This window comes from Malaclemys terrapin, chromosome 4 (genome assembly GCF_027887155.1).
Source record: "Malaclemys terrapin pileata isolate rMalTer1 chromosome 4, rMalTer1.hap1, whole genome shotgun sequence".
Lineage (NCBI taxonomy): Eukaryota > Metazoa > Chordata > Testudines > Emydidae > Malaclemys > Malaclemys terrapin.
Window position 1 is genome coordinate 1454147 of NC_071508.1, and position 21681 is coordinate 1475827.

Here is a 21681-nt window from a genome sequence, read left to right on the forward strand (position 1 = left end):
GAACACAAGAATCATGATTCCACGTTGCTTGCCCCATCACAGATAGGTGCCCCCCTTCCCCCTGCAGGGCTCATTGACTTTTGCCCTAAATCCCTCTCGGTGTTTATAGCTACAGGTCCCCGCAGCGAACACCGGCGTCCGTGACACCAATCAGCGAGGAATAGGGACCATCCGTGACCATGGTGAAAACGAGACACCTGCGCGTGAGCACGACTAACCGACAGAAGGGGACGTCGCAATTAACGGCCAAGCTGCGGAGGCCGTAGATGGAGTCGTACGTGTCCAGCCCAGGAGGTTGGCCCAAAGAAATCACAACGAGAGACGGGCTGGCTGAGTTTGGAGAAACCGGAGCATCTTGAAATGTACGACGAGCTGGATTGTTTCCCCCCCCGTAGAGGCCTGGATTTGCAAAAGGATTCTGGTGTTGCTGCACTCAGCACCTCACTGATTTCGAAGACTAAATCCTATTTTCTAACCGGACTTCGGCACTTTGGAGCTGTGGGCCGATCGGCTGGCGCCAGGCCTAAGGGAAAGTGAACCATGGGTTTGGCGAGGAGCACGAGCAATGGGGCCGGACCTCGTGACCCCCCCCCCCCCCAAAAGACTGAGATGATGCGAAAGAAAAGAGTCATTTCGGTGCCGTTTGCAGTGCCCCTGGGAGTGCCAGCGTTCGCCTGCTTTAGCGTTAGGATTGCGGTGATGGAAATCTGGATAATCGGGCAGAGGGGCAGTGAAGAATGGGTCTGAGACACTGAATCCCGGCGTTGGGAAGAAATACGGCAAAATAGGATCAGAAATCGACCTGGAGAAAGAGGCGTAACCATGACGCTTGTCCCAAGAAAACAGGGTCCCGGCCTAGCTGCCGATCCAGCCTTAGCGAGGGGCCAGTAACTAACAGCGACGTCCGTTATAGCGTCTCAGGAGACAAGGTTTTTAGAGACAAGGTTTGTGGGAGTTTTTTCCTTCCCCCCTCTGCAGTCCGGCCATTATGGGAGGCACCTCCCAGGCTGGGGCCCTGGTGGGAGCGTCCAGCCGGTCCTGAGACCCGTGTTGTTGTTAGGATGGAGGATACAGCCGGGCGCGTCTGCGCTGGCGTTTGTATTGTGGGTGTAAGCGGCACCAAGCGGTGTTTGGGCCGACCCACGAGGCCGTGCGTGGAATCAGGTGTGAAACGCTGGCCCGAAGCGACTGGGAAACTGAGGCAGCTGACCCAAAAGAAGAGTCTTGCCTGTCTGCTGGGTGGACGAGAAGGCAAATGCCTGGGTCAGAAGTGAGGCTGTGATGTCCCCGATACTCGATACTCGGGCATGAGGAAGTGGATTTTACCTGCTTACCCACAATCCTTTGCTACAATTCCCAGAACCTCCCCCTCTAACTCCCTCCAAGGACACCTGCAAATATTCCTCCTCTTAGTCTGATAACAATGGTTTACCCAGGGACTCCTCGCCCGGCGCTGGGACGCGGCCCCTCTGGGGGCTGGGCACAGGGGGACCCCTCGCCCGGCGCTGGGACGCGGCCCCTCTGGGGGGCTGGGCACATGGGGACTCCTCGCCCGGCGCTGGGACGCGGCCCCTCTGGGGTGGGACATGTGAGGCTCCCTGGGGCGGTGGACAGTGACTAGGAACCGGATCCAGGCATCCGGGACTGCTCCCGGCAGGGTCCTGCAGCGCCCCCAGAGGCTGGAACAGGGAGTGGGACCCAGGTATCCAGGATGGTGGGGAGGGGAGGGAGGGGAAATGGGACCCAGGTATCTGGGATGGTGGGGAGGGAATAGAGGGGGACTGGGACCCAGGCGTCCAGGATGGGGAATGGGACCCAGGTGTTTGGGATAGGTCCACTCAGGGCCCCGCAGTGCCCCCAGAGACTCAGATGGGGATTGGGACCCAGGCGTCCGGGACGCCAGCCCGAGGCAGCGGGACGGGGTGGGGGTGCCCCTGGGGCCTCCGCTGGCCGCGCGAGTCTCACACAGACCTGAGACGTGAGGCTGGCTGCAGGGGACGAGTTTATTGACTCCCTGGTGGCGCGGCCGGGCGGCTCCTCCCCAGACTCAGGTGCTGCAGGGCACCCCCTTGGCGGGGGAGGCGCCCCAGTGGAAGCCGATGGCGTAGAGGTAGGAGCCGGCCCGGCCGCTGACGGCTCGCAGCACGGAGCCCGGGGCCGGGGGCAGCGCCAGGAAGGTGCCCCCGCTCTGGTTCCCGAACAGGAAGGTGCGGCCCAGGCTGGTGGTGAAGGTCAGCGAGGTGACGACCCAGTAACTGTAGCTGCCCTGAACCTGCACGACACTCTCGCCCGGCTCCAGGTCCATCTGCACCAGCGTGCCCCAGGCCGCCCCGTTCACACTGCTCCACGCGTTCCCGTAGCGAACCTGGATCCTGGGGGGATGGCAGGGTGCCCCTCAGTCCCGACCCGCAGCCCCTGCCAGCCCAGCCCTGCCCCCCCCCAGCTCTGCCGGTGCCCCTCACTACCGACCCGCAGCCCCTGCCAGCCCAGCCCTGCCCCCCCCCAGCTCTGCCGGTGCCCCTCACTCCCGACCCGCAGCCCCTGCCAGCCCAGCCCTGCCCCCCCCCCAGCTCTGCCTGTGCCCCTCACTCCCGACCCACAGCCCCTGCTAGCCCAGCCCTGCCCCCCCACAGCTCTGCTGGTGCCCCTCAGTCCCGACCCGCAGCCCCTGCCAGCCCAGCCCTCCCCCCAGCTCTGCCGGTGCCCCTCACTCCCGACCCGCAGCCCCTGCCAGCCCAGCCCTGGGCCCCCCCAGCTCTGCCGGTGCCCCTCACTCCCGACCCGCAGCCCCTGCTAGCCCAGCCCTGCCCCCAGCTCTGCCGGTGCCCCTCACTCCCGACCCACAGCCCCCTGCTAGCCCAGCCCTGCCCCCCCCCAGCTCTGCCAGTGCCCCTCACTCCCGACCCGCAGCCCCTGCTAGCCCAGCCCTGGGCTCCCCCCAGCTCTGCCGGTGGCCCTCACTCCCGACCCCCAGCCCCTGCCAGCCCAGCCCTGCCCCCACCAGCTCTGCCGGTGCCCCTCACTCCCGACCCGCAGCCCCTGCTAGCCCAGCCCTGGGCTCCCCCCAGCTCTGCCGGTGCCCCTCACTCCCGACCCCCAGCCCCTGCCAGCCCAGCCCTGGGCTCCCCCCAGCTCTGCCGGTGCCCCTCACTCCCGACCCGCAGCCCCTGCTAGCCCAGCCCTGGGCCCCCCCAGCTCTGCCGGTGCCCCTCACTCCCGACCCGCAGCCCCTGCTAGCCCAGCCCTGCCCCCAGCTCTGCCGGTGCCCCTCACTCCCGACCCACAGCCCCCTGCTAGCCCAGCCCTGCCCCCCCCCAGCTCTGCCAGTGCCCCTCACTCCCGACCCGCAGCCCCTGCTAGCCCAGCCCTGGGCTCCCCCCAGCTCTGCCGGTGGCCCTCACTCCCGACCCCCAGCCCCTGCCAGCCCAGCCCTGCCCCCACCAGCTCTGCCGGTGCCCCTCACTCCCGACCCGCAGCCCCTGCTAGCCCAGCCCTGGGCTCCCCCCAGCTCTGCCGGTGCCCCTCACTCCCGACCCCCAGCCCCTGCCAGCCCAGCCCTGGGCTCCCCCCAGCTCTGCCGGTGCCCCTCACTCCCGACCCGCAGCCCCTGCTAGCCCAGCCCTGCCCCCCCAGCTCTGCCGGTGCCCCTCACTCCCGACCTGCAGCCCCTGCCAGCCCAGCCCTGCCCCCCCCAGCTCTGCCGGTGCCCCTCACTCCTGACCCGCAGGCCCCCACTGTCCCAGATCTCACCCATGGAGGGTCAGGATGCCCGTCCAGATCTTCATTGCAGTGATGGGCCCAACAATCTCAAAATTGGTTTGGGAGAATTCGTCCCCCCCGGTGCCTCCATAGAGCCCGGAGAACGAGGCTGCTACAGCTTGGTCTTGACCTGCAGGAAGATAAATCAGACTTGAGATGCAGGGTGTGGGCTGGGCACACGGGGACCCCTCGCCCGGCGCTGGGACGCGGCCCCTCTGGGGCAGGGGGGGCACACGGGGACTCCTCGCCCGGCGCTGGGACGCGGCCCCTCTGGGGCAGGGGGGGCACACGGGGACCCCTCGCCCGGCGCACAGGACAGCACGGTCTCTGGGGAGCAAGCACCCCCACCCCCACTCTGAGCGTCTCCCATCCCAACGCAGCACGTCACGCCCTGCTCGCACCCTTTCCTACACAGCACCCCACCCTTCACTCCTACCTCTGCAGATGCTGGCGCCAATCGCCACGAGGAGAAGGAACTGGAGCATTGTGGCTGGGGATCTCAGCAGAACGTCTGAGAACAGAGACAATTGGGAGGGAATTTGCCTGGATTCGTTGCTTTCAAACCGTTCATTTCCTACAAAGGCTCATGTCCAGGTACCAGGAACTGGAAAATTCCTACTAAATCCATCTAACATCGGTTGAACCTGAGAGGCGGCCTCTCTGGGGTGGAGCGCGAGGGCTGTTTATACAGGGACCCCCTCACCCAACGCTGAGATGCAGCCAGCTCTGGGGTGGAGCGCGAGGGCTGTTTATACAGGGACCCCCTCACCCAAGCTGAGATGCAGCCAGCTCTGGGGTGGAGCGTGAGGGCTGTTTATACAGGGACCCCCTCACCCAACGCTGAGATGCAGCTAGCTCTGGGGTGGAGCAGCTGTTTGTAGAGATCCAAACTCTAACCCCAAACTTCAGCAGCCAACCCGAGATCAGAGCAGGAACGCTCCAGCCACGGCACTTACCTTTCCCTGGGCCAACCGCTGAAGCTGGAGACCTCAGTTCATGGCCTCCTTATATCGGCTTTCTGGAGGTGGGTGCCACACACCCCAGATTTACCCTGGCATCTGCACACGCCAGCTCCCGCTGTTCCCAGCCCGGCCTCTGTGCCCCTAGGGAGGGAGCTCGGCCGATAAGGGGCATTCGTGCCACACCTGTTTGACTAGCCGATAGCTCCTGGAGCGCGGTCGTCAAAGGGCTCGCGGGTGGGTGGGAAGCGTTGGCCTGGAGCCAAACAGCCAACCACATTCGCTGCCGCAAACGTTCCCAGCCTGTCGTTGAAACCCAGAACCTGGAGTTTTTACGGCTGCGTCCTGAAGCAAACAGACGTCGCCCCACGTTCGGTCCGATTCTCCTTCGGTTCTTCCTCTGGCCCGCAGCCCCGTGGTGTCTGGGCGCCGTCCGCAGACTGCACATGCGGCAGGGTCCCCGTCCTCTCCCCAGTGTGCATTGCACGGCCTGGTTTTGGTAGGGACTATTTGCCGGGCTCCGTGTTTACGGTGCAGGAGGCACATCAAAGAAAGGTGCCTGGTGCTTGGCGTGGACGGGCGGAGGCCTGGGGCGGCCGTGAGGCCCACGGGGTCTGTGCCGAGAAAGCCCCCTGTCCACGACGCGCAGGAAACAGATGCTGCTTAGTGTCTGCGACCAGGACACAGCAGACAAGGCGGGGTTGTGTCTTACACCCGCTCCACACAACACTTTGTGGGGTGTATCTGCAGCCCAGACAAAAGCATCCAGATTCTCTGGCTGCGACCCAAACAAAACAAGCGTCCCCGTGTTCCCGCTGCCCCGAACACAAGAAATTCTCCTTCTCGGCCTTTGCAGCCAGACAGAGCTAGAGTTGCCCTTTGTGTTGTCTGCGACCCAGACATTGCCGTTGCCATGTTGTGGCTGCGACGGGGAGAAATCAGACGCCCCTGAGCGGCGTCTACGACCCAGACATAACAACTGCCATTTTGTTGGGTCTGTGACCCCGACAACACAATGTTTCCCCTGGGGCTCTCTGAGACCCAGACAAAACCAGTCATTCCTTGATCCTTGGCAAGCCCAAAGCAAGGTGGATTTCCCCATGGGGGGTGGCTTCGACCCTGTCCCCCGGCCACCGGGCTCTTTAAGGTCTGGTTCATCTGGGACGGGTTCGCTGCCCGACGGGGGCCTTTGGAAATGACGTAACCAGCAGCTAAGCAAAGGGGAGCAGACGGGTGCTGGAGGAAGCTACGTGAGAACGGGGAGGGATTTCATGGGAGCTCCTGGAGGAAACAGGCAGGAGCCGGGGAACCCAGCAGGGGGTAGAAAGACTCAGCGTGGGACGAGCTCCCTTTCCCCGACCCCGCGGTGGAGGAGGGGGGCAAAGCGGGGTCTGAATGGTAAACTGAGGCAGGACACGCCTGTCTCACTGTGGGAGGGCGCCCCTTGCAGGGGTCAGCCCGTAACAAAACCACCTTTCCCTTGTGTTCTCCGTACCCTGAAGGAAGTGGGGGCACTGAGGGGGGCCCGCCCAACCCAAACAAGCTGATTACCAGCTGGGAGCTGGGAGCAGTTTCTCAGAGCAAGGAGGTGAGGACATTGGGTTAATAGATAACAAAACAAACACAATGCACAGTCTGCTGGCAAACCGCCAGGGCACTGCCCAGGGCACACACGGAGCCATGAACCGCCCCAGCCTGGGATTCCTAAGTGCTGAATGGTCCCGGGTCCCGGCCCAAAAATCCCGAGAGTTCGCTTAAAAATCCTGAGATTTTGGTTACGAACCAGGAGATTTTTTAAAACATTCTTTTTATTTGCCTGCCGGGTTGTGTGAGGGCCGGAGTCACCTGAGAGAATTCAGGATTTACTCCGGGGGATCTGAGATCAAAATCCAGCCCCAGTGTAGACGGGATCATGGCTGGATTCTGATCTCAGTTCCCCCGGGGTCAATCTATAGTCACGCCCTGACTGCTGTGGGGTGAGAGCCGGATTCTGATCTCAGCTCCCCTTTCTCCGCTCGTTGCATTCGGCACAATGGCCTACGCTGACTTGCAATAATCCGAACCCTAATAATAATCCTAATCCGTAATAATCACTGGTGCTGGCAGGGTGCAGGGTTGGGTTTTTTGGCTGGCAGATTTCCTGGGAAACTCTCCAGCTCCCGGGAAGATGTGTTAGCCCACGTGATGCGTGTATCACTACATGTAAATACACGCCATGCAGATTAATTCTTCAGCCAGCTAGTCCCACTCAGGTATGTGCTGCTGTGTGTGAAAAACTCATTTGTAATCCATTAACAGCTGGGCCGGTGGGGCCCTGCGCTCGACGTTTCTCCACTTGTCTCTGGGCGGAGATAACTTGTGAATGTCGCTCTTACACCCCTGTTTGATTTTAATAAGCCGCTATTATTAATTATCGCAGTGCTAGTGTATTGGCATAAGGCACTGGTCATTATTAATAGTTTTAGTATTAAATTTCTCTCATTACATGATCAACCACTATTTTTATTACTTATTCATATTGTTCCTAAGAATTCATGATCTAGTATTTTATCACTGCGTCATATATTTTATTTCTTATTATATAGTTTTCTTTATTAAGATATTTTTATATACAAGTAACTTAATACAGTACTAAATGTATTTCCCCTCTAGAGGGCGCTGGCTCTGATCCGGCCCCAGGGCAGGGACTGGCTGGCTCAGGGCTGGGACGTGGGACCCGGGGTTCCCACCTGTCACTTGTAACCCTCCCGTACAGGATCCTGCTGCAAATCCGAGTCGTGACCCTCGTCCCCCTGCCTAATTCGGTCTCAGAAACTGCAGGTGAGTAGAACAAACCCCCAGCTCTGCCGGTGCCCCTCACTCCCGACCCGCAGCCCCTGCTAGCCCAGCCCTGCCCCGCCCAGCTCTGCCGGTGCCCCTCACTCCCGACCCGCAGCCCCTGCCAGCCCAGCCCTGCCCCGCCCAGCTCTGCCGGTGCCCCACACTCCCAACCCACAGCCCCCTGCCAGCCCAGCCCTGCCCCCCCCCCCAGCTCTGCCGGTGCCCCTCACTCCCAACCCGCAGCCCCCTGCTAGCCCAGCCCTGGGCCCCCCAGCTCCGCCGGTGCCCCTCACTCCCGACCCGCAGCCCCCTGCTAGCCCAGCCCTGCCCCCCCCAGCTCTGCCGGTGCCCTCACTCCCGACCCGCAGCCCCCAGCCAGCCCAGCCCTGTCCCCCCCAGCTCTGCCGGTGCCCCTCACTCCCGACCCGCAGCCCCTGCTAGCCCAGCCCTGCCCCCCACAGCTCTGCCGGTGCCCCTCACTCCCGACCCGCAGCCCCTGCCAGCCCAGCCCTGCCCCACCCCCAGCTCGGCCGGTGCCCCTCACTCCCGACCCGCAGCCCCCTGCTCCCCCAGCCCTAACCCCCCAACTCTGCCGGTGCCCCTCACTCCCGACCCGCAACCCCTGCCAGCCCAGCCCTGTCCCCCCACAGCTCTGCCGGTGCCCCTCACTCCCGACCCACAGCCTCTGCTAGCCCAGCCCTGCCCCCCCCAGCTCTGCCGGTGCCCCTCACTCCCGATCCGCAGCCCCCTGCTCCCCCAGCCCTGCCCCCCAGCTCTGCCGGTGCCCCTCACTCCCGACCCGCAGCCCCTGCCAGCCCAGCCCTGCCCCCCCCAGCTCTGCTGGTGCCCCTCACTCCCGACCCGCAGCCCCTGCTAGCCCAGCCCTGTCCCCCCCCAGCTTTGCCGGTGCCCCTCACTCCCGACCCGCAGCCCCTGCTAGCCCAGCCCTGTCCCCTCCCAGCTTTGCCGGTGCCCCTCACTCCCGACCCGCAGCCCCCTGCTAGCCCAGCCCTGCCCCCCCAGCTCTGCCGGTGCCCCTCACTCCCGACCCGCAGCCCCTGCTAGCCCAGCCCTGCCCCCCACAGCTCTGCCGGTGCCCCTCACTCCCGACCCGCAGCCCCTGCTAGCCCAGCCCTGCCCCACCCCCAGCTCGGCCGGTGCCCCTCACTCCCGACACGCAGCCCCTGCCAGCTCAGTCCTGCCCCCCCACAGCTCTGCCGGTGCCCCTCACTCCCGACCCGCAGCCCCCTGCTCCCCCAGCCCTAACCCCCCAGCTCTGCCGGTGCCCCTCACTCCCGACCCGCAGCCCCTGCCAGCCCAGCCCTTCCCCCCCCCAGCTCTGCCGGTGCCCCTCACTCCCGACCCGCAGCCCCTGCCAACCCAGCCCTGCCCCCCCCCAGCTCTGCCGGTGCCCCTCACTCCCGACCCGCAGCCCCTGCCAGCCCAGCCCTGCCCCCCCCAGCTCTGCCGGTGCCCCTCACTCCTGACCCGCAGCCCCCCACTCTCACCCGGGGAGGGGAAGGGGGAGGGCCCCTGCCCAGACTTTCATTGCTGTGGTGGGACCAGCAATCTCGACCAAAGCTGTCCCCCATGAGCCCTGAGACAGAGGCTGTAATGGGGTGGACATAAACCGGACATGAGCTACGGCTGCCTCTGGGGTGAAGCAGCAGTTTAGACAGGTGCTAAATATCACCCTAAATTTCAATGGCAGGAGTGGAGACTGGAGCAAGGGAACCGCTTTATCCCCCAGAGCAAACAATGGGACCGAAGCGCTGAAGATACAGATGTCAATTAAAGTCCTTCTTATATCGGTTTCCGCCTGTACATACCCACGCTGGAGGTGGGTGCCACACACCCCAGATTTACCCTGGCATCTGCACATGCCAGCTCCCGCTGTTCCCAGCCCGGCCTCTGTGCCCCTAGGGAGGGAGCTCGGCCGATAAGGGGCGTTCGTACCACACCTGTTTGACTAGCCGATAGCTCCTGGAGCGCGGTCGTCAAAGGGCTCGCGGGTGAGTGGGAAGCATTGGCCTGGAACCAAACAACCAACCACATTCGCTGCCGCAAACGTCCCCAGCCTGTCGTTGAAACCCAGAACCTGGAGTTTTTACGGCTGCGTCCTGAAGCAAACAGACGTCGCCCCACGTTCAGTCCGATTCTCCTTCGGTTCTTCCTCTGGCCCGCAGCCCCGTGGTGTCTGGGCGCCGGCCACAGACTGCACATGCAGCAGGGTCCCCTGTCCTCTCCCCAGTGTGCATTGCACGGCCTGGTTTTGGTAGGGACTATTTGATGTGAAGACATGTCAAAGGAAGGTGTCTGGTGCTGGAAGTCCATGGTCCTGAGTTCCAGGGGGAGTTTATCCAACAGTCCCAGACCAGATGCAACGAATGAGTCTTGGGTACGACCTGGACACAACAGATGATGCTCAGACAGAACAAACTTTCCTGGGTGGTTTTTTCAATCCCCAAACCCCCAAACAAAGAAACTTTCCCCTGTGTCCCCCACACCCGAAACAAAACAGAATTTCTTTGAGGGTCTTTGCAACCCTTTGTGTTGTCTGAGACCCAGAAGAATCAGAGGTTGCTTTGTTGCGAGCGTGACACAGACAAAACAGTTGGGAGGAAGATCTGATGCAAGCTATTGGGAGAAAACTGGCTGGAGCTGGGGAACCCAGCATTAAAATTACAGGGCAATTACATTACCTTAAATAAAAGGATGGGAATTCATGTCAATCAACACGGGTTTGTGGAAAATAGATCTTGTCAAATTAACTCGATATCTTTTTGCGATGAGCTTACAAGTCTGGTTGATAAAGGGAATAGTGTGGACATACTATACTTAGACTTCTGTAAGGTGTTTGGTACCACACAACATTCTGACGAAAAAACGTAGACAATATAAAATTAACATGGCACACACTAAATGGATTCAAAACTGGCTAACTGATAGATCTCAAAATGTACCTGTAAGTGGGGAATTGTCAGCAAGTGGATCTGTTCCCAGCGGAGTCCCTCAGCGATTGGTTCTTGGCACTCTGCTATTGAACATCTTTATCGGTGACCTGGAAGAAAACACTAAATCATCCCTGATAGACAAATATCAGGGGATAGCCGTGTCAGTCTGTTGGGCATAAGCTTTCAGAAACACTAACCCAGGAACCAATCCCTGTAGCAAACCTCGTTGCCTACTCTGTCCCCATATCTACTCTGGCGACACCATCAGAGGACCCAACCACATCAGCCACACCATCAGGGGCTCGTTCACCTGCACATCTACCAATGTGATATATGTCATCATGTGCCAGCAATGCCCCTCTGCCATGTACATTGGCCAAACCGGACAGTCCCTCCGCAAAAGAATAAATGGACACAAATCGGACATCAGGAATGGTAACATACATAAGCCAGTAAGTGAACACTTCAATCTCCCTGGTCATTCTATCACAGATTTAAAAGTCACTATCATTGAACAAAAAAACTTCAGAAACAGACTTCAAAGAGAAACAGCAGAACTAAAATTCATTTGCAAATTTAACACCATTAATCTGGGTTTGAATAGGGACTGGGAGTGGCTGGCTCATTACAGAAGCAGCTTTTCCTCTCCTGGAATTGACACCTCCTCATCTATTATTGGGAGTGGACTACACCCACCCTGATTGAATTAGCCCTGTCAACACTGGTTCTCCACTTGCGAGGTAACTTTCACTCCAGCTCAAGAAGTGGTTTTTTTACCCACGAAAGCTTATGCCCAAATCAATCCGTTCGTCTTTAAGGTGCCACCAGACTCCTCGTTGCTTTTATCTCTGATAGTGTTTGCAGGTGGCATAAAAATTGGGGGAATGGTAAACAATGAAGAGGACACGTCCCTGATTCAGAGCGATCGGGATCGCTGGGTAAACTGGGCGTGAGCAAACACCGTGTGTTTTAATGTTAATGTGTCCATCTAGGAACCAAGAATGTCGGCCAAACATACAGGCTGGGGGACTCTAACCTGCGAAGCAGGGACTCGGAAAACGACTTGGGGACCATGGTGGATAATTAGCTGAATACGAACTCCCAGTGCAACGCTGTGGCCAAAAAGCGAATGCGATCCTGGGATGCAGAAATAGGGGAATCGCACATGGGAGCAGAGAGGATATTTTACCTCTGTATTTGGCCCTGGTGCGATGGCTGCTGGAATCCTGTGTCCAGTTCTGAATGGTAAACTGAGGCAGGCTTTGCCTATTGCCTATGCGGGAGGGCGCCCCCTGCAGGTGTCAGCCCTGCCATATCGCCAAACCAAACAAACTTTCCCCGGCTTCTCTGCGACCCAAAGAAAATAGATTTTCCTCAGTGCTTTTGGGAACGTAAACATGGGAGATTTCCCCAATGGGGCATTTGCAAGCCAAAGAAGCCAGTCTGGACCAAACATCGCAGCGCCGGGCTCGTGCGGGACATCCCGCGACGTCCTTAGCTGGCTCGTGGAGGTTTGACGTCTATGTCCAGGCCTGCTGGGGCCGTGTCCCGCCCCTGGCTGATTGCAGGTGGCAACTGGGAGCAACTTCTTAGAACAAGACAGTGAGAAAGTTGGATTATGTTACAGCGAAAGTCAAACACAATCGACGTCTGCTGGCAAATCACCCAGGAACTGTCCGGGACATTAGAAACATGAATCGCCTCACCGGCGGATCCTGGAGAAATCACAGGTCTGGGCCCCGAAGAAGCCTGCGATTTGCTTGCTTGATCATGAGGTTTTTAAAAGTAAACATTCGCGTTGTTTGCCTTCTGGGTGGCGTGAGGGTCTGGGCCCCCTGGAAGAGTTCAGGCTTTGCTCCGGGGGAATTGGGAGCAGGATCTGGCCCCAATGTAAATGGAGTCAGGGCTGCCTTGGGATCTCACGCCCCAGGGGGTCACTCCGGAGTTCCCCCCTCCGCCCCCAATGGGGTCAGGCTGAGATTCGGGTCTCAACTCCCCCCGGCTGCTCTCTGACGCGCTGCGGTGCTATTGTGTGACACACCTTTGCTCGACAATTGTGCGGGGTGGGGATTTGTTATCTTTGGCTGGGGATTTCCTGGGAACGACTCCAGGCCCCGGGAGATGCGCCCTGTGACGTGACACCCGGAGCGCTCCAGGCACCTACATAGACAGTGCAGGAGGGTTCACCAGCCAGAGAGACCCAGAACCAGGTAGGGGCGGCTCCGCTTTCTTTGACACACCGGCTGGCCCAGGGGGTGGGAATGGGGCAGGGGCCTGTCCCCTCCAGGGGGCGCCAGCTCCGATCCGGCCCCAGGGTGGGGACTGGCTGGCTCAGAGGGGCAGGGAACGGGGGGCTGGCTCCAATCCGGCCCCGGGGCAGGGACCAGCTGGTTCGGTGGGGGGGGGGGGGAATGGGGCACAGGGTTCCCAGCCTCTCGCTTGTGTCCTGTTCAGGATGCTGCTGCAAATCCTCATCGGGACTTTTGTCCTTCTGGCAAATTCGGTCTCGGAAACTGCAGGTGAGGAGAACAAACACAGCCCTGCTGGTGCCCCTAACTCCCGACCCGCAGCCCCCCCCAGCCCTGCCGGTGCCCCTCACTCCCGACCCGCAGCCCCTGCTAGCCCAGCCCTGCCCCCCCCCAGCTCTGTCGGTGCCCCTCACTCCCGACCCGCAGCCCCTGCCAGCCCAGCCCTGCCCCCCCAGCTCTGCCGGTGCCCCTCACTCCCGACCCACAGCCCCCCCCAGCCCTGCCGGTGCCCCTCACTCCCGACCCGCAGCCCCTGCTAGCCCAGCCCTGCCCCCCCCCAGCTCTGTCGGTGCCCCTCACTCCCGACCCGCAGCCCCTGCCAGCCCAGCCCTGCCCCCCCAGCTCTGCCGGTGCCCCTCACTCCCGACCCACAGCCCCCCCCAGCCCTGCCGGTGCCCCTCACTCCCGACCCGCAGCCCCCCCCAGCCCTGCCGGTGCCCCTCACTCCGACCTGCAGCCCCTGCCAGCCCGGCCCTGCCCCCCCCCAGCCCTGCCGGTGCCCCTCACTCCCGACCCGCAGCCCCCTGCCAGCCCGGCCCTGCCCCCCCCCCAGCTCTGCCGGTGCCCCTCACTCCCGACCTGCAGCCCCTGCCAGCCCGGCCCTGCCCCCCCCCAGCTCTGCCGGTGCCCCTCACTCCCAACCCGCAGCCCCTGCCAGCCCGGCCCTGCCCCCCCCCCAGCTCTGCCGGTGCCCCTCACTCCCAACCCGCAGCCCCTGCCAGCCCGGCCCTGCCCCCCCCCCGCTCTGCCGGTGCCCCTCACTCCCGACCCGCAGCCCCCTGACAGCCCGGCCCTGCCCCCCCCCAGCTCTGCCGGTGCCCCTCACTCCCGACCTGCAGCCCCTGCCAGCCCGGCCCTGCCCCCCCCCAGCCCTGCCGGTGCCCCTCACTCCCGACCCGCAGCCCCCTGACAGCCCGGCCCTGCCCCCCCCCAGCTCTGCCGGTGCCCCTCACTCCCGACCTGCAGCCCCTGCCAGCCCGGCCCTGCCCCCCCCCAGCTCTGCCGGTGCCCCTCACTCCCAACCCGCAGCCCCTGCCAGCCCGGCCCTGCCCCCCCCCAGCTCTGCCAGTGCCCCTCACTCCCAACCCGCAGCCCCTGCTAGCCCAGCCCTACCCCCCCCAGCTCTGCCGGTGCCCCTCACTCCCGACCCGCAGCCCCCTGCCAGCCCGGCCCTGCCCTCCCCCAGCTCTGCCGGTGCCCCTCACTCCCGACCCGCAGCCCCCCCCAGCCCTGCCGGTGCCCCTAACTCCCGACCCGCAGCCCCCTGCCCTCCCAGCCCTGCCCCCCCAGCTCTGCCGGTGCCCCTCACTCCCGACCCGCAGCCCCTGCTAGCCCAGCCCTGCCCCCCCCAGCCCTGCCGGTGCCCCTCACTCCCGACCCGCAGCCCCTGCCCTCCCAGCCCTGCCCCCCCCAGCTCTGCCGGTGCCCCTCACTCCCGACCCGCAGCCCCTGCCCTCCCAGCCCTGCCCCCCCAGCTCTGCCGGTGCCCCTCACTCCCGACCCGCAGCCGCCCCCAGCCCTGCCGGTGCCCCTCACTCCCGACCCGCAGCCCCTGCCCTCCCAGCCCTGCCCCCCCCAGCTCTGCCGGTGCCCCTCACTCCCGACCCGCAGCCCCTGCCCTCCCAGCCCTGCCCCCCCCAGCTCTGCCGGTGCCCCTCACTCCCGACCCGCAGCCCCCCCCAGCCCTGCCGGTGCCCCTCACTCCCGACCCGCAGCCCCTGCCCTCCCAGCCGTGCCCCCCCAGCCCTGCCGGTGCCCCTCACTCCCGACCCGCAGCCCCCCCAAGCCCTGCCGGTGCCCCTCACTCCCGACCCGCAGCCCCTGCCACCCCAGCCCTGCCCCCCCCAGCTCTGCCGGTGCCCCTAACTCCCGACCCGCAGCCCCTGCCAGCCCGGCCCTGCCACCCCCAGCTCGGCCGGTGCCCCTCACTCCCGACCTGCAGCCCCTGCCAGCCCGGCCCTGCCCCCCCCCAGCTCTGCCGGTGCCCCTCACTCCCAACCCGCAGCCCCTGCCAGCCCAGCCCTGCCCCGTCCCAGCTCTGCTGGTGCCTCTCACTCCCGACCCGCATCCCCTGCCAGCCCAGCCCAGCCCCCCCCCAGCTCTGCCAGTGCCCCTCACTCCCGACCCGCAGCCCCCCCCAGCCCTGCCGGTGCCCCTCACTCCCGACCCGCAGCCCCTGCTAGCCCAGCCCTGGGCTCCCCCCAGCTCTGCCGGTGCCCCTCACTCCCGACCCGCAGCCCCTGCTAGCCCAGCCCTGCCGGTGCCCCTAACTCCCGACCCGCAGCCCCTTCCCCCCCAGCCCTGCCCCCCCCAGCTCTGCCGGTGCCCCTCACTCCCGACCCGCAGCCCCTGCCACCCCAGCCCTGCCCCCCCCCAGCTCTGCCAGTGCCCCTCACTCCTGACCCGCAGCCCCTGCCAGCCCAGCCCTGCCCCCCCCCAGCTCTGCCGGTGCCCCTCACTCCCGACCCGCAGCCCCTGCCCTCCCAGCCCTGCCCCGCCCCAGCTCTGCCGGTGCCCCTCACTCCCGACCCGCAGCCCCCTGACAGCCCGGCCCTGCCCCCCCCCAGCTCTGCCGGTGCCCCTCACTCCCGACCTGCAGCCCCTGCCAGCCCGGCCCTGCCCCCCCCCAGCTCTGCCGGTGCCCCTCACTCCCAACCCGCAGCCCCTGCCAGCCCGGCCCTGCCCCCCCCCAGCTCTGCCGGTGCCCCTCACTCCCAACCCGCAGCCCCTGCCAGCCCGGCCCTGCCCTCCCCCAGCTCTGCCGGTGCCCCTCACTCCCGACCCGCAGCCCCCCCCAGCCCTGCCGGTGCCCCTAACTCCCGACCCGCAGCCCCTTCCCCCCCAGCCCTGCCCCCCCCAGCTCTGCCGGTGCCCCTCACTCCCGACCCGCAGCCCCTGCCACCCCAGCCCTGCCCCCCCCAGCTCTGCCAGTGCCCCTCACTCCTGACCCGCAGCCCCTGCCAGCCCAGCCCTGCCCCCCCCCAGCTCTGCCGGTGCCCCTCACTCCCGACCCGCAGCCCCTGCCCTCCCAGCCCTGCCCCCCCAGCTCTGCCGGTGCCTCTCACTCCCGACCCGCAGCCCCCCCCAGCCCTGCCGGTGCCCCTCACTCCCGACCCGCAGCCCCTGCTAGCCCAGCCCTGGGCTCCCCCCAGCTCTGCCGGTGCCCCTCACTCCCGACCCGCAGCCCCTGCTAGCCCAGCCCTGCCGGTGCCCCTAACTCCCGACCCGCAGCCCCTTCCCCCCCAGCCCTGCCCCCCCCAGCTCTGCCGGTGCCCCTCACTCCCGACCCGCAGCCCCTGCCACCCCAGCCCTGCCCCCCCCCAGCTCTGCCGGTGCCCCTCACTCCCGACCCGCAGCCCCTGCCCTCCCAGCCCTGCCCCGCCCCAGCTCTGCCGGTGCCCCTCACTCCCGACCCGCAGCCCCTGCTAGCCCAGCCCTGCCCCCCCCAGCTCTGCCGGTGCCCTCACTCCCGACCCGCAGCCCCAGCTAGCCCAGCCCTTCCCCGCCCAGCTCTGCCGGTGCCCCTCACTCCCTACCTGCAGCCCCTGCAAGCCCAGCCCTGCCCCGCCCAGCTCTGCCGGTGCCCCTCACTCCCGACCCGCAGCCCCTGCCAGCCCAGCCCTGCCCCCCCAGGTCTGCCGGTGCCTCTCACTCCCGACCCGCAGCCCCCCCCAGCCCTGCCGGTGCCCCTCACTCCCGACCCGCAACCCCTTCCCCCCCAGCCCTGCCCCCCCAGCTCTGCCGGTGCCCCTCACTCCCGACCCGCAGCCCCTGCCAGCCCAGCCCTGCCCCCCCAGCTCTGCCGGTGCCTCTCACTCCCGACCCGCAGCCCCCCCCAGCCCTGCCGGTGCCCCTCACTCCCGACCCGCAACCCCTTCCCCCCCAGCCCTGCCCCCCCAGCTCTGCCGGTGCCCCTCACTCCCGACCCGCAGCCCCCCCCCAGCCCTGCCGGTGCCCCTCACTCCCGACCCGCAGCCCCTCCCCCCCAGCCCTGCCGGTGCCCCTCACTCCCGACCCGCAGCCCCTGTCCCCCAGCCCTGCTGGTGCCCCTCACTCCCGACCCGCAGCCCCCCCCAGCCCTGCCGGTGCCCCTCACTCCCGACCCGCAGCCCCTGCCCCCCCAGCCCTGCCAGTGCCCCTCACTCCCGACCCGCAGCCCCTGCTAGCCCAGCCCTGCCGGTGCCCCTAACTCCCGACCCGCAGCCCCTTCCCCCCCAGCCCTGCCCCCCCCAGCTCTGCCGGTGCCCCTCACTCCCGACCCGCAGCCCCTGCCACCCCAGCCCTGCCCCCCCCCAGCTCTGCCGGTGCCCCTCACTCCCGACCCGCAGCCCCTGCCACCCCAGCCCTGCCCCCCCCCAGCTCTGCCGGTGCCCCTCACTCCTGACCCGCAGCCCCTGCCAGCCCAGCCCTGCCCCCCCCAGCTCTGCCGGTGCCCCTCACTCCCGACCCGCAGCCCCTGCCCTCCCAGCCCTGCCCCCCCAGCTCTGCCGGTGCCTCTCACTCCCGACCCGCAGCCCCCCCCAGCCATGCCGGTGCCCCTCACTCCCGACCCGCAGCCCCTGCCAGCCCAGCCCTGGGCTCCCCCCAGCTCTGCCGGTGCCCCTCACTTCCGACCCGCAGCCCCTGCTAGCCCAGCCCTGCCCCCCCCCAGCCCTGCCGGTGCCCCTAACTCCCGACCCGCAGCCCCTTCCCCCCCAGCCCTGCCCCCCCCAGCTCTGCCGGTGCCCCTCACTCCCGACCCGCAGTCCCTGCCCTGCCCCCCCAGCTCTGCCGGTGCCCCTCACTCCCGACCCGCAGCCCCTGCCCTCCCAGCCCTGCCCCCCCAGCCCAGCCGGCGCCCCTCACTCCCGACCCGCAGCCCCTGCCAGCCCAGCCCTGTCCCCCCCCAGCTCTGCCGGTGCCCCTCACTCCCGACCCGCAGCCCCTGCTAGCCCAGCCCTGCCCCGCCCCAGCTCTGCCGGTGCCCCTCACTCCCGACCCGCAACCCCTTCCCCCCCAGCCCTGCCCCCCCAGCTCTGCCGGTGCCCCTCACTCCCGACCCGCAGCCCCTCCCCCCCAGCCCTGCCGGTGCCCCTCACTCCCGACCCGCAGCCCCTCCCCCCCAGCCCTGCCGGTGCCCCTCACTCCCGACCCGCAGCCCCTGCCCCCCCAGCCCTGCCGGTGCCCCTCACTCCCGACCCGCAGCCCCCCACCAGCCCAGCCCTGTCCCCCAGCCCTGCTGGTGCCCCTCACTCCCGACCCGCAGCCCCCCCCAGCCCTGCCTGTGCCCCTCACTCCCGACCCGCAGCCCCTGCCCCCCCAGCCCTGCCGGTGCCCCTCACTCCCGACCCGCAGCCCCCCACCAGCCCAGCCCTGTCCCCCAGCCCTGCTGGTGCCCCTCACTCCCGACCCGCAGCCCCCCCCAGCTCTGCCGGTGCCCCTCACTCCCGACCCGCAGCCCCCCCCCCCAGCCCTGCCGGTGCCCCTCACTCCCGACCCGCAGCCCCCCCCAGCCCTGCCGGTGCCCCTCACTCCCGACCCGCAGCCCCCCCCAGCCCTGCCGGTGCCCCTCACTCCCGACCCGCAGCCCCTGCTAGCCCAGCCCTGCCCTCCCCAGCTCTGCCGGTGCCCCTCACTCCCGACCCGCAGCCCCTGCTAGCCCAGCCCTGCCCCCCAGCTCTGCCGGTGCCCCTCACTCCCGACCCGCAGCCCCCCCACTCATCCCCTGTATGAGCCAATCTCTGATCCCAGCTGCACCAGTTCTATTCTCTCGTTCCCTCGTTCCAGCCCAGACCCGATTCTCCTATTCCGGGGAGTTCGGCTCGGCTGCGGGGACCTCGTTCTCTTATTCCGGAGACCACTTCTGGGGCCCCATCACGGCCTTCCGGGTCTGGGAACACCCCAGCGGCTACATCAAAGCGTGAGTCCCGGGCCTGGGGGATCAGAGGGCGGCGGGAGGCACAGGGGGGTATGGAGGAGAGGGGGGAGGTCTGGGATTTGGGGAGCAGAGCGGGGGGATGGGGAATCAGAGGCAGACACAAGGAATGGAGGAACGGAAGCGGGGCTCAGTGGACAGGGAAACGGATGGGGGGTTTTGGGGTTCTACCCATATTTTGAGGGGGGGCTGATTGTACCCTCTCATCTCCCCCCAGCCTCCAGTTCCAATTTGCTGGCACATGGAGCAAAACTTATGGCTATGAGCAAGGCAAACATCACGAGGTGACCCTGTTCCATGGAGAGGAAATCACACAGATCTCCGGGAAACACTCCACCTACATCTACCAGCTCATCTTCTTCACCAACTACGGACGCACCTTCTTCTTCGGCCAGCCGGCCGGGGAGAGCTTCAACGCCGTCCCCCTGGAGCAGGGCAACGTCCTGGCCTTCATCACCGGCCACCACAATGGGGCGGGCATCACGGGCATCGGGATGCACTGGGATCAGTCCACCTTGCCGGCGTTAAAATCCTATGCCCAGATCCCAGAGATGGGGAATTCCTCTGGCTAATGGAGCCCATCCATTCCAGCAAAATCCTGTAGCAGAGCGTTCCCCTCGTTAACATACCTCAGCCTGCGACTCTCCACGTGGTACCGTGGAGCCATTCACTGGCTGTGATCAGTGGCTGATTAATTAGAGCCAGATTGCTTGATTTACTGATGCGCTCATTAAAATAATAAAGCATCAATCTCTGCTCTCCATTTTCATCCAGAACACGAGGTCTCTGCTTACATTTGGGTTTGGCCTGGGGGCTGTTTCTACCTGGATCCCTGCCCCAGCACAGGGATGCAGCCACCTCTGGGGCGAAGCATGGGGGCAGTTTAGCCAGGTACGCCTTGCGCGGTGCTCAGATGTGGCCACCTCTGGGGCGGAGCACGGGGGCAGTTTAGCCAGGGACGCCTGGTGCGGTGCTCAGATGCGGCCACCTCTGGGGCGGAGCACGGGGCAGTTTAGCCAGGTACGCCTTGCGCAGTGCTCAGATGCAGCCACCTCTGGGGCGGAGCACGGGGGCTGTTTAGCCAGGTACGCCTTGCGCGGTGCTCAGATGTGGCCACCTCTGGGGCGGAGCACGGGGGCAGTTTATACCTGGGCGCTGAGCTCAAGTCGAGCTTAATCTTTGTAAACGAAGGCAGGCCTGGGAGTCTGAACACGCTTATTTAGTGCAATGAGAACGTCATCAGGGAAATGTCTCGAGGAGCCAGGTGCGAAATCTTCCCCTGGAGGGGTATTAAGGGCAATCTCCGCCCTGCGTCACGCGCAGCGATCTAGAAACAGGAATATTTCGCCCGGGGCCCGGCTTCTCCCCAGCTTCCAAGCACACACTGGCCGGCCCAGTCTCCCGTACACAGGTGTATTGCCCAGACGTAAGCAAAACAAACACAACTGGTTCCACAGCTCACCCTTCACAGCCGGCTCCGCTCTCCGCTGGCTCTGGGTCCCAAGTCCAGGGCAACCTGAGCACCTGGCCCCTTGCTCCAGGGCCTCACCTCATGTCCTCAATCACCCCTCGTCTCCTCCTCGTCTTGTGTTTTCGGCGTCTCTGGCCGCCAAGCACCGCGCACCGCAGCTAATTCAACAATTCAAATCCGTCTCCTTTCCGGGTACTTACAAAGAATGGCGTTGTCGCTTTTCGTTCCAAGAGGGTCCCGTTTTCCTGACGCTCTTACTAGGTATCGCAGCGAAAAGTCGAACCCTTGAACACCTCTATGGTTTCCATAGCAATACCCCCTTGGGGCGGTTCCTGGGCATATCTCATGGAACCTTTTCCCCTCGATTTCCTGCCATTCCTCCATGAGCTCCTTCTTAATTTGCTTTTCAAACTCCACTTGAAGGGATCTCTCTGAATCAACGTGCTCGTGGCTGACAGCTGCCGGCTCCTTGTTCGCTGCCCCCCAGGCCCCGGGATGCCGGCTGTTCATATCATTCCCCAGCGGTGCCCATTAGCTGACAGCAATGTTCATTAAGCAGATCGTCCCTGCTACCAGGAGAGCCTCGTGCGCGTTCCTCTGACTTACGTGAGGCATTCGGAGCTTTTGCCTCGAACATCAACAACTTAATTCCCAGCATTCGGCCTGTATCAGTTCAGTGTCTGTCGTTCATGCTGAGCCGGGAGGAGCGGGAGAGACGCGGAGGGCAGGGCTTCTGGCTCCAGCCTCTTACACAGGGCCGGCGGCGGCCGCTTCCCCCACCAGCCTGTTAGCTGCTTTCCCTGCCACAGGCCTCCCCAGGGCTGGCTCGAAACCAGGGTGACCATATTTCAACACTGAAAAAAGAGGACGCTCCACGGGAGCCCTGGCCCTGCCCCAACTCCGCCCCTTCGTGGACTACAGCCCACTTCTTCGGATGCATATAGAATGGAACATATATTGAGGAGATATATATACACACATACAGAGAGCATGAACAGGTGGGAGTTGTCTTACCAACTCTGAGAGGCCAATTAAGTAAGAGAAAAAAACTTTTGAAGTGATAATCAAGCTAGCCGAGTACAGACAGTGTGATAAGAAGTGTGAGAGTACTTACAAGGGGAGATAAATTCAATGTTTGTAATGGCTCAGCCATTCCCAGTCCTTATTCAAACCGGAGTTGATTGTGTCTAGTTTGCATATCAATTCTAGCTCTGCAGTCTCTCTTTGGAGTCTGTTTTTGAAGTTTTTCTGTTGTAATATAGCCACCCGCAGGTCT

At 64.6% G+C, this 21681-nt stretch overlaps 2 protein-coding genes across 2 annotated transcripts; one reads left to right on the plus strand and one right to left on the minus strand.

Moving 5' to 3' along the window:
- Nucleotides 1-1989: 1989 nt before the first annotated feature.
- Nucleotides 1990-4826, minus strand: LOC128835299 (zymogen granule membrane protein 16-like). Its single transcript, XM_054024665.1, has 4 exons — nucleotides 4716-4826; nucleotides 4196-4270; nucleotides 3751-3889; nucleotides 1990-2372 (listed from the first exon to the last, which is right to left on the minus strand). The coding sequence occupies exons 2-4, from the start codon at nucleotides 4242-4244 to the stop codon at nucleotides 2048-2050; spliced, it is 513 nt and encodes a 170-aa protein (XP_053880640.1). The 5' UTR covers nucleotides 4245-4270; nucleotides 4716-4826; the 3' UTR covers nucleotides 1990-2047.
- Nucleotides 4827-12596: 7770 nt separating this feature from the next.
- Nucleotides 12597-19684, plus strand: LOC128835298 (zymogen granule membrane protein 16-like). The gene is made up of 4 exons (XM_054024664.1): nucleotides 12597-12702; nucleotides 12947-13011; nucleotides 18787-18919; nucleotides 19152-19684. Exons 2-4 carry the CDS (start codon nucleotides 12948-12950, stop codon nucleotides 19504-19506), a joined length of 552 nt encoding a protein of 183 aa, XP_053880639.1. The 5' UTR covers nucleotides 12597-12702; nucleotide 12947; the 3' UTR covers nucleotides 19507-19684.
- The last annotated feature ends 1997 nt before the right edge of the window (nucleotides 19685-21681 follow it).

Coding starts and splice junctions, on each gene's coding strand:
- LOC128835299 (XM_054024665.1), bottom strand. CDS start 4,244: ATGCTCCAGTTCCTTCTCCTCGTGGCGATTGGCGCCAGCATCTGCAGA. Junction 3,890..4,195: donor TGGCGCCAGCATCTGCAGAG/GTAGGAGTGAAG, acceptor ATCTTCCTGCAG/GTCAAGACCAAGCTGTAGCA. Junction 2,373..3,750: donor GGCATCCTGACCCTCCATGG/GTGAGATCTGGG, acceptor CCATCCCCCCAG/GATCCAGGTTCGCTACGGGA.
- LOC128835298 (XM_054024664.1), top strand. CDS start 12,948: ATGCTGCTGCAAATCCTCATCGGGACTTTTGTCCTTCTGGCAAATTCG. Junction 13,012..18,786: donor TTCGGTCTCGGAAACTGCAG/GTGAGGAGAACA, acceptor CCCTCGTTCCAG/CCCAGACCCGATTCTCCTAT. Junction 18,920..19,151: donor CCCAGCGGCTACATCAAAGC/GTGAGTCCCGGG, acceptor ATCTCCCCCCAG/CCTCCAGTTCCAATTTGCTG.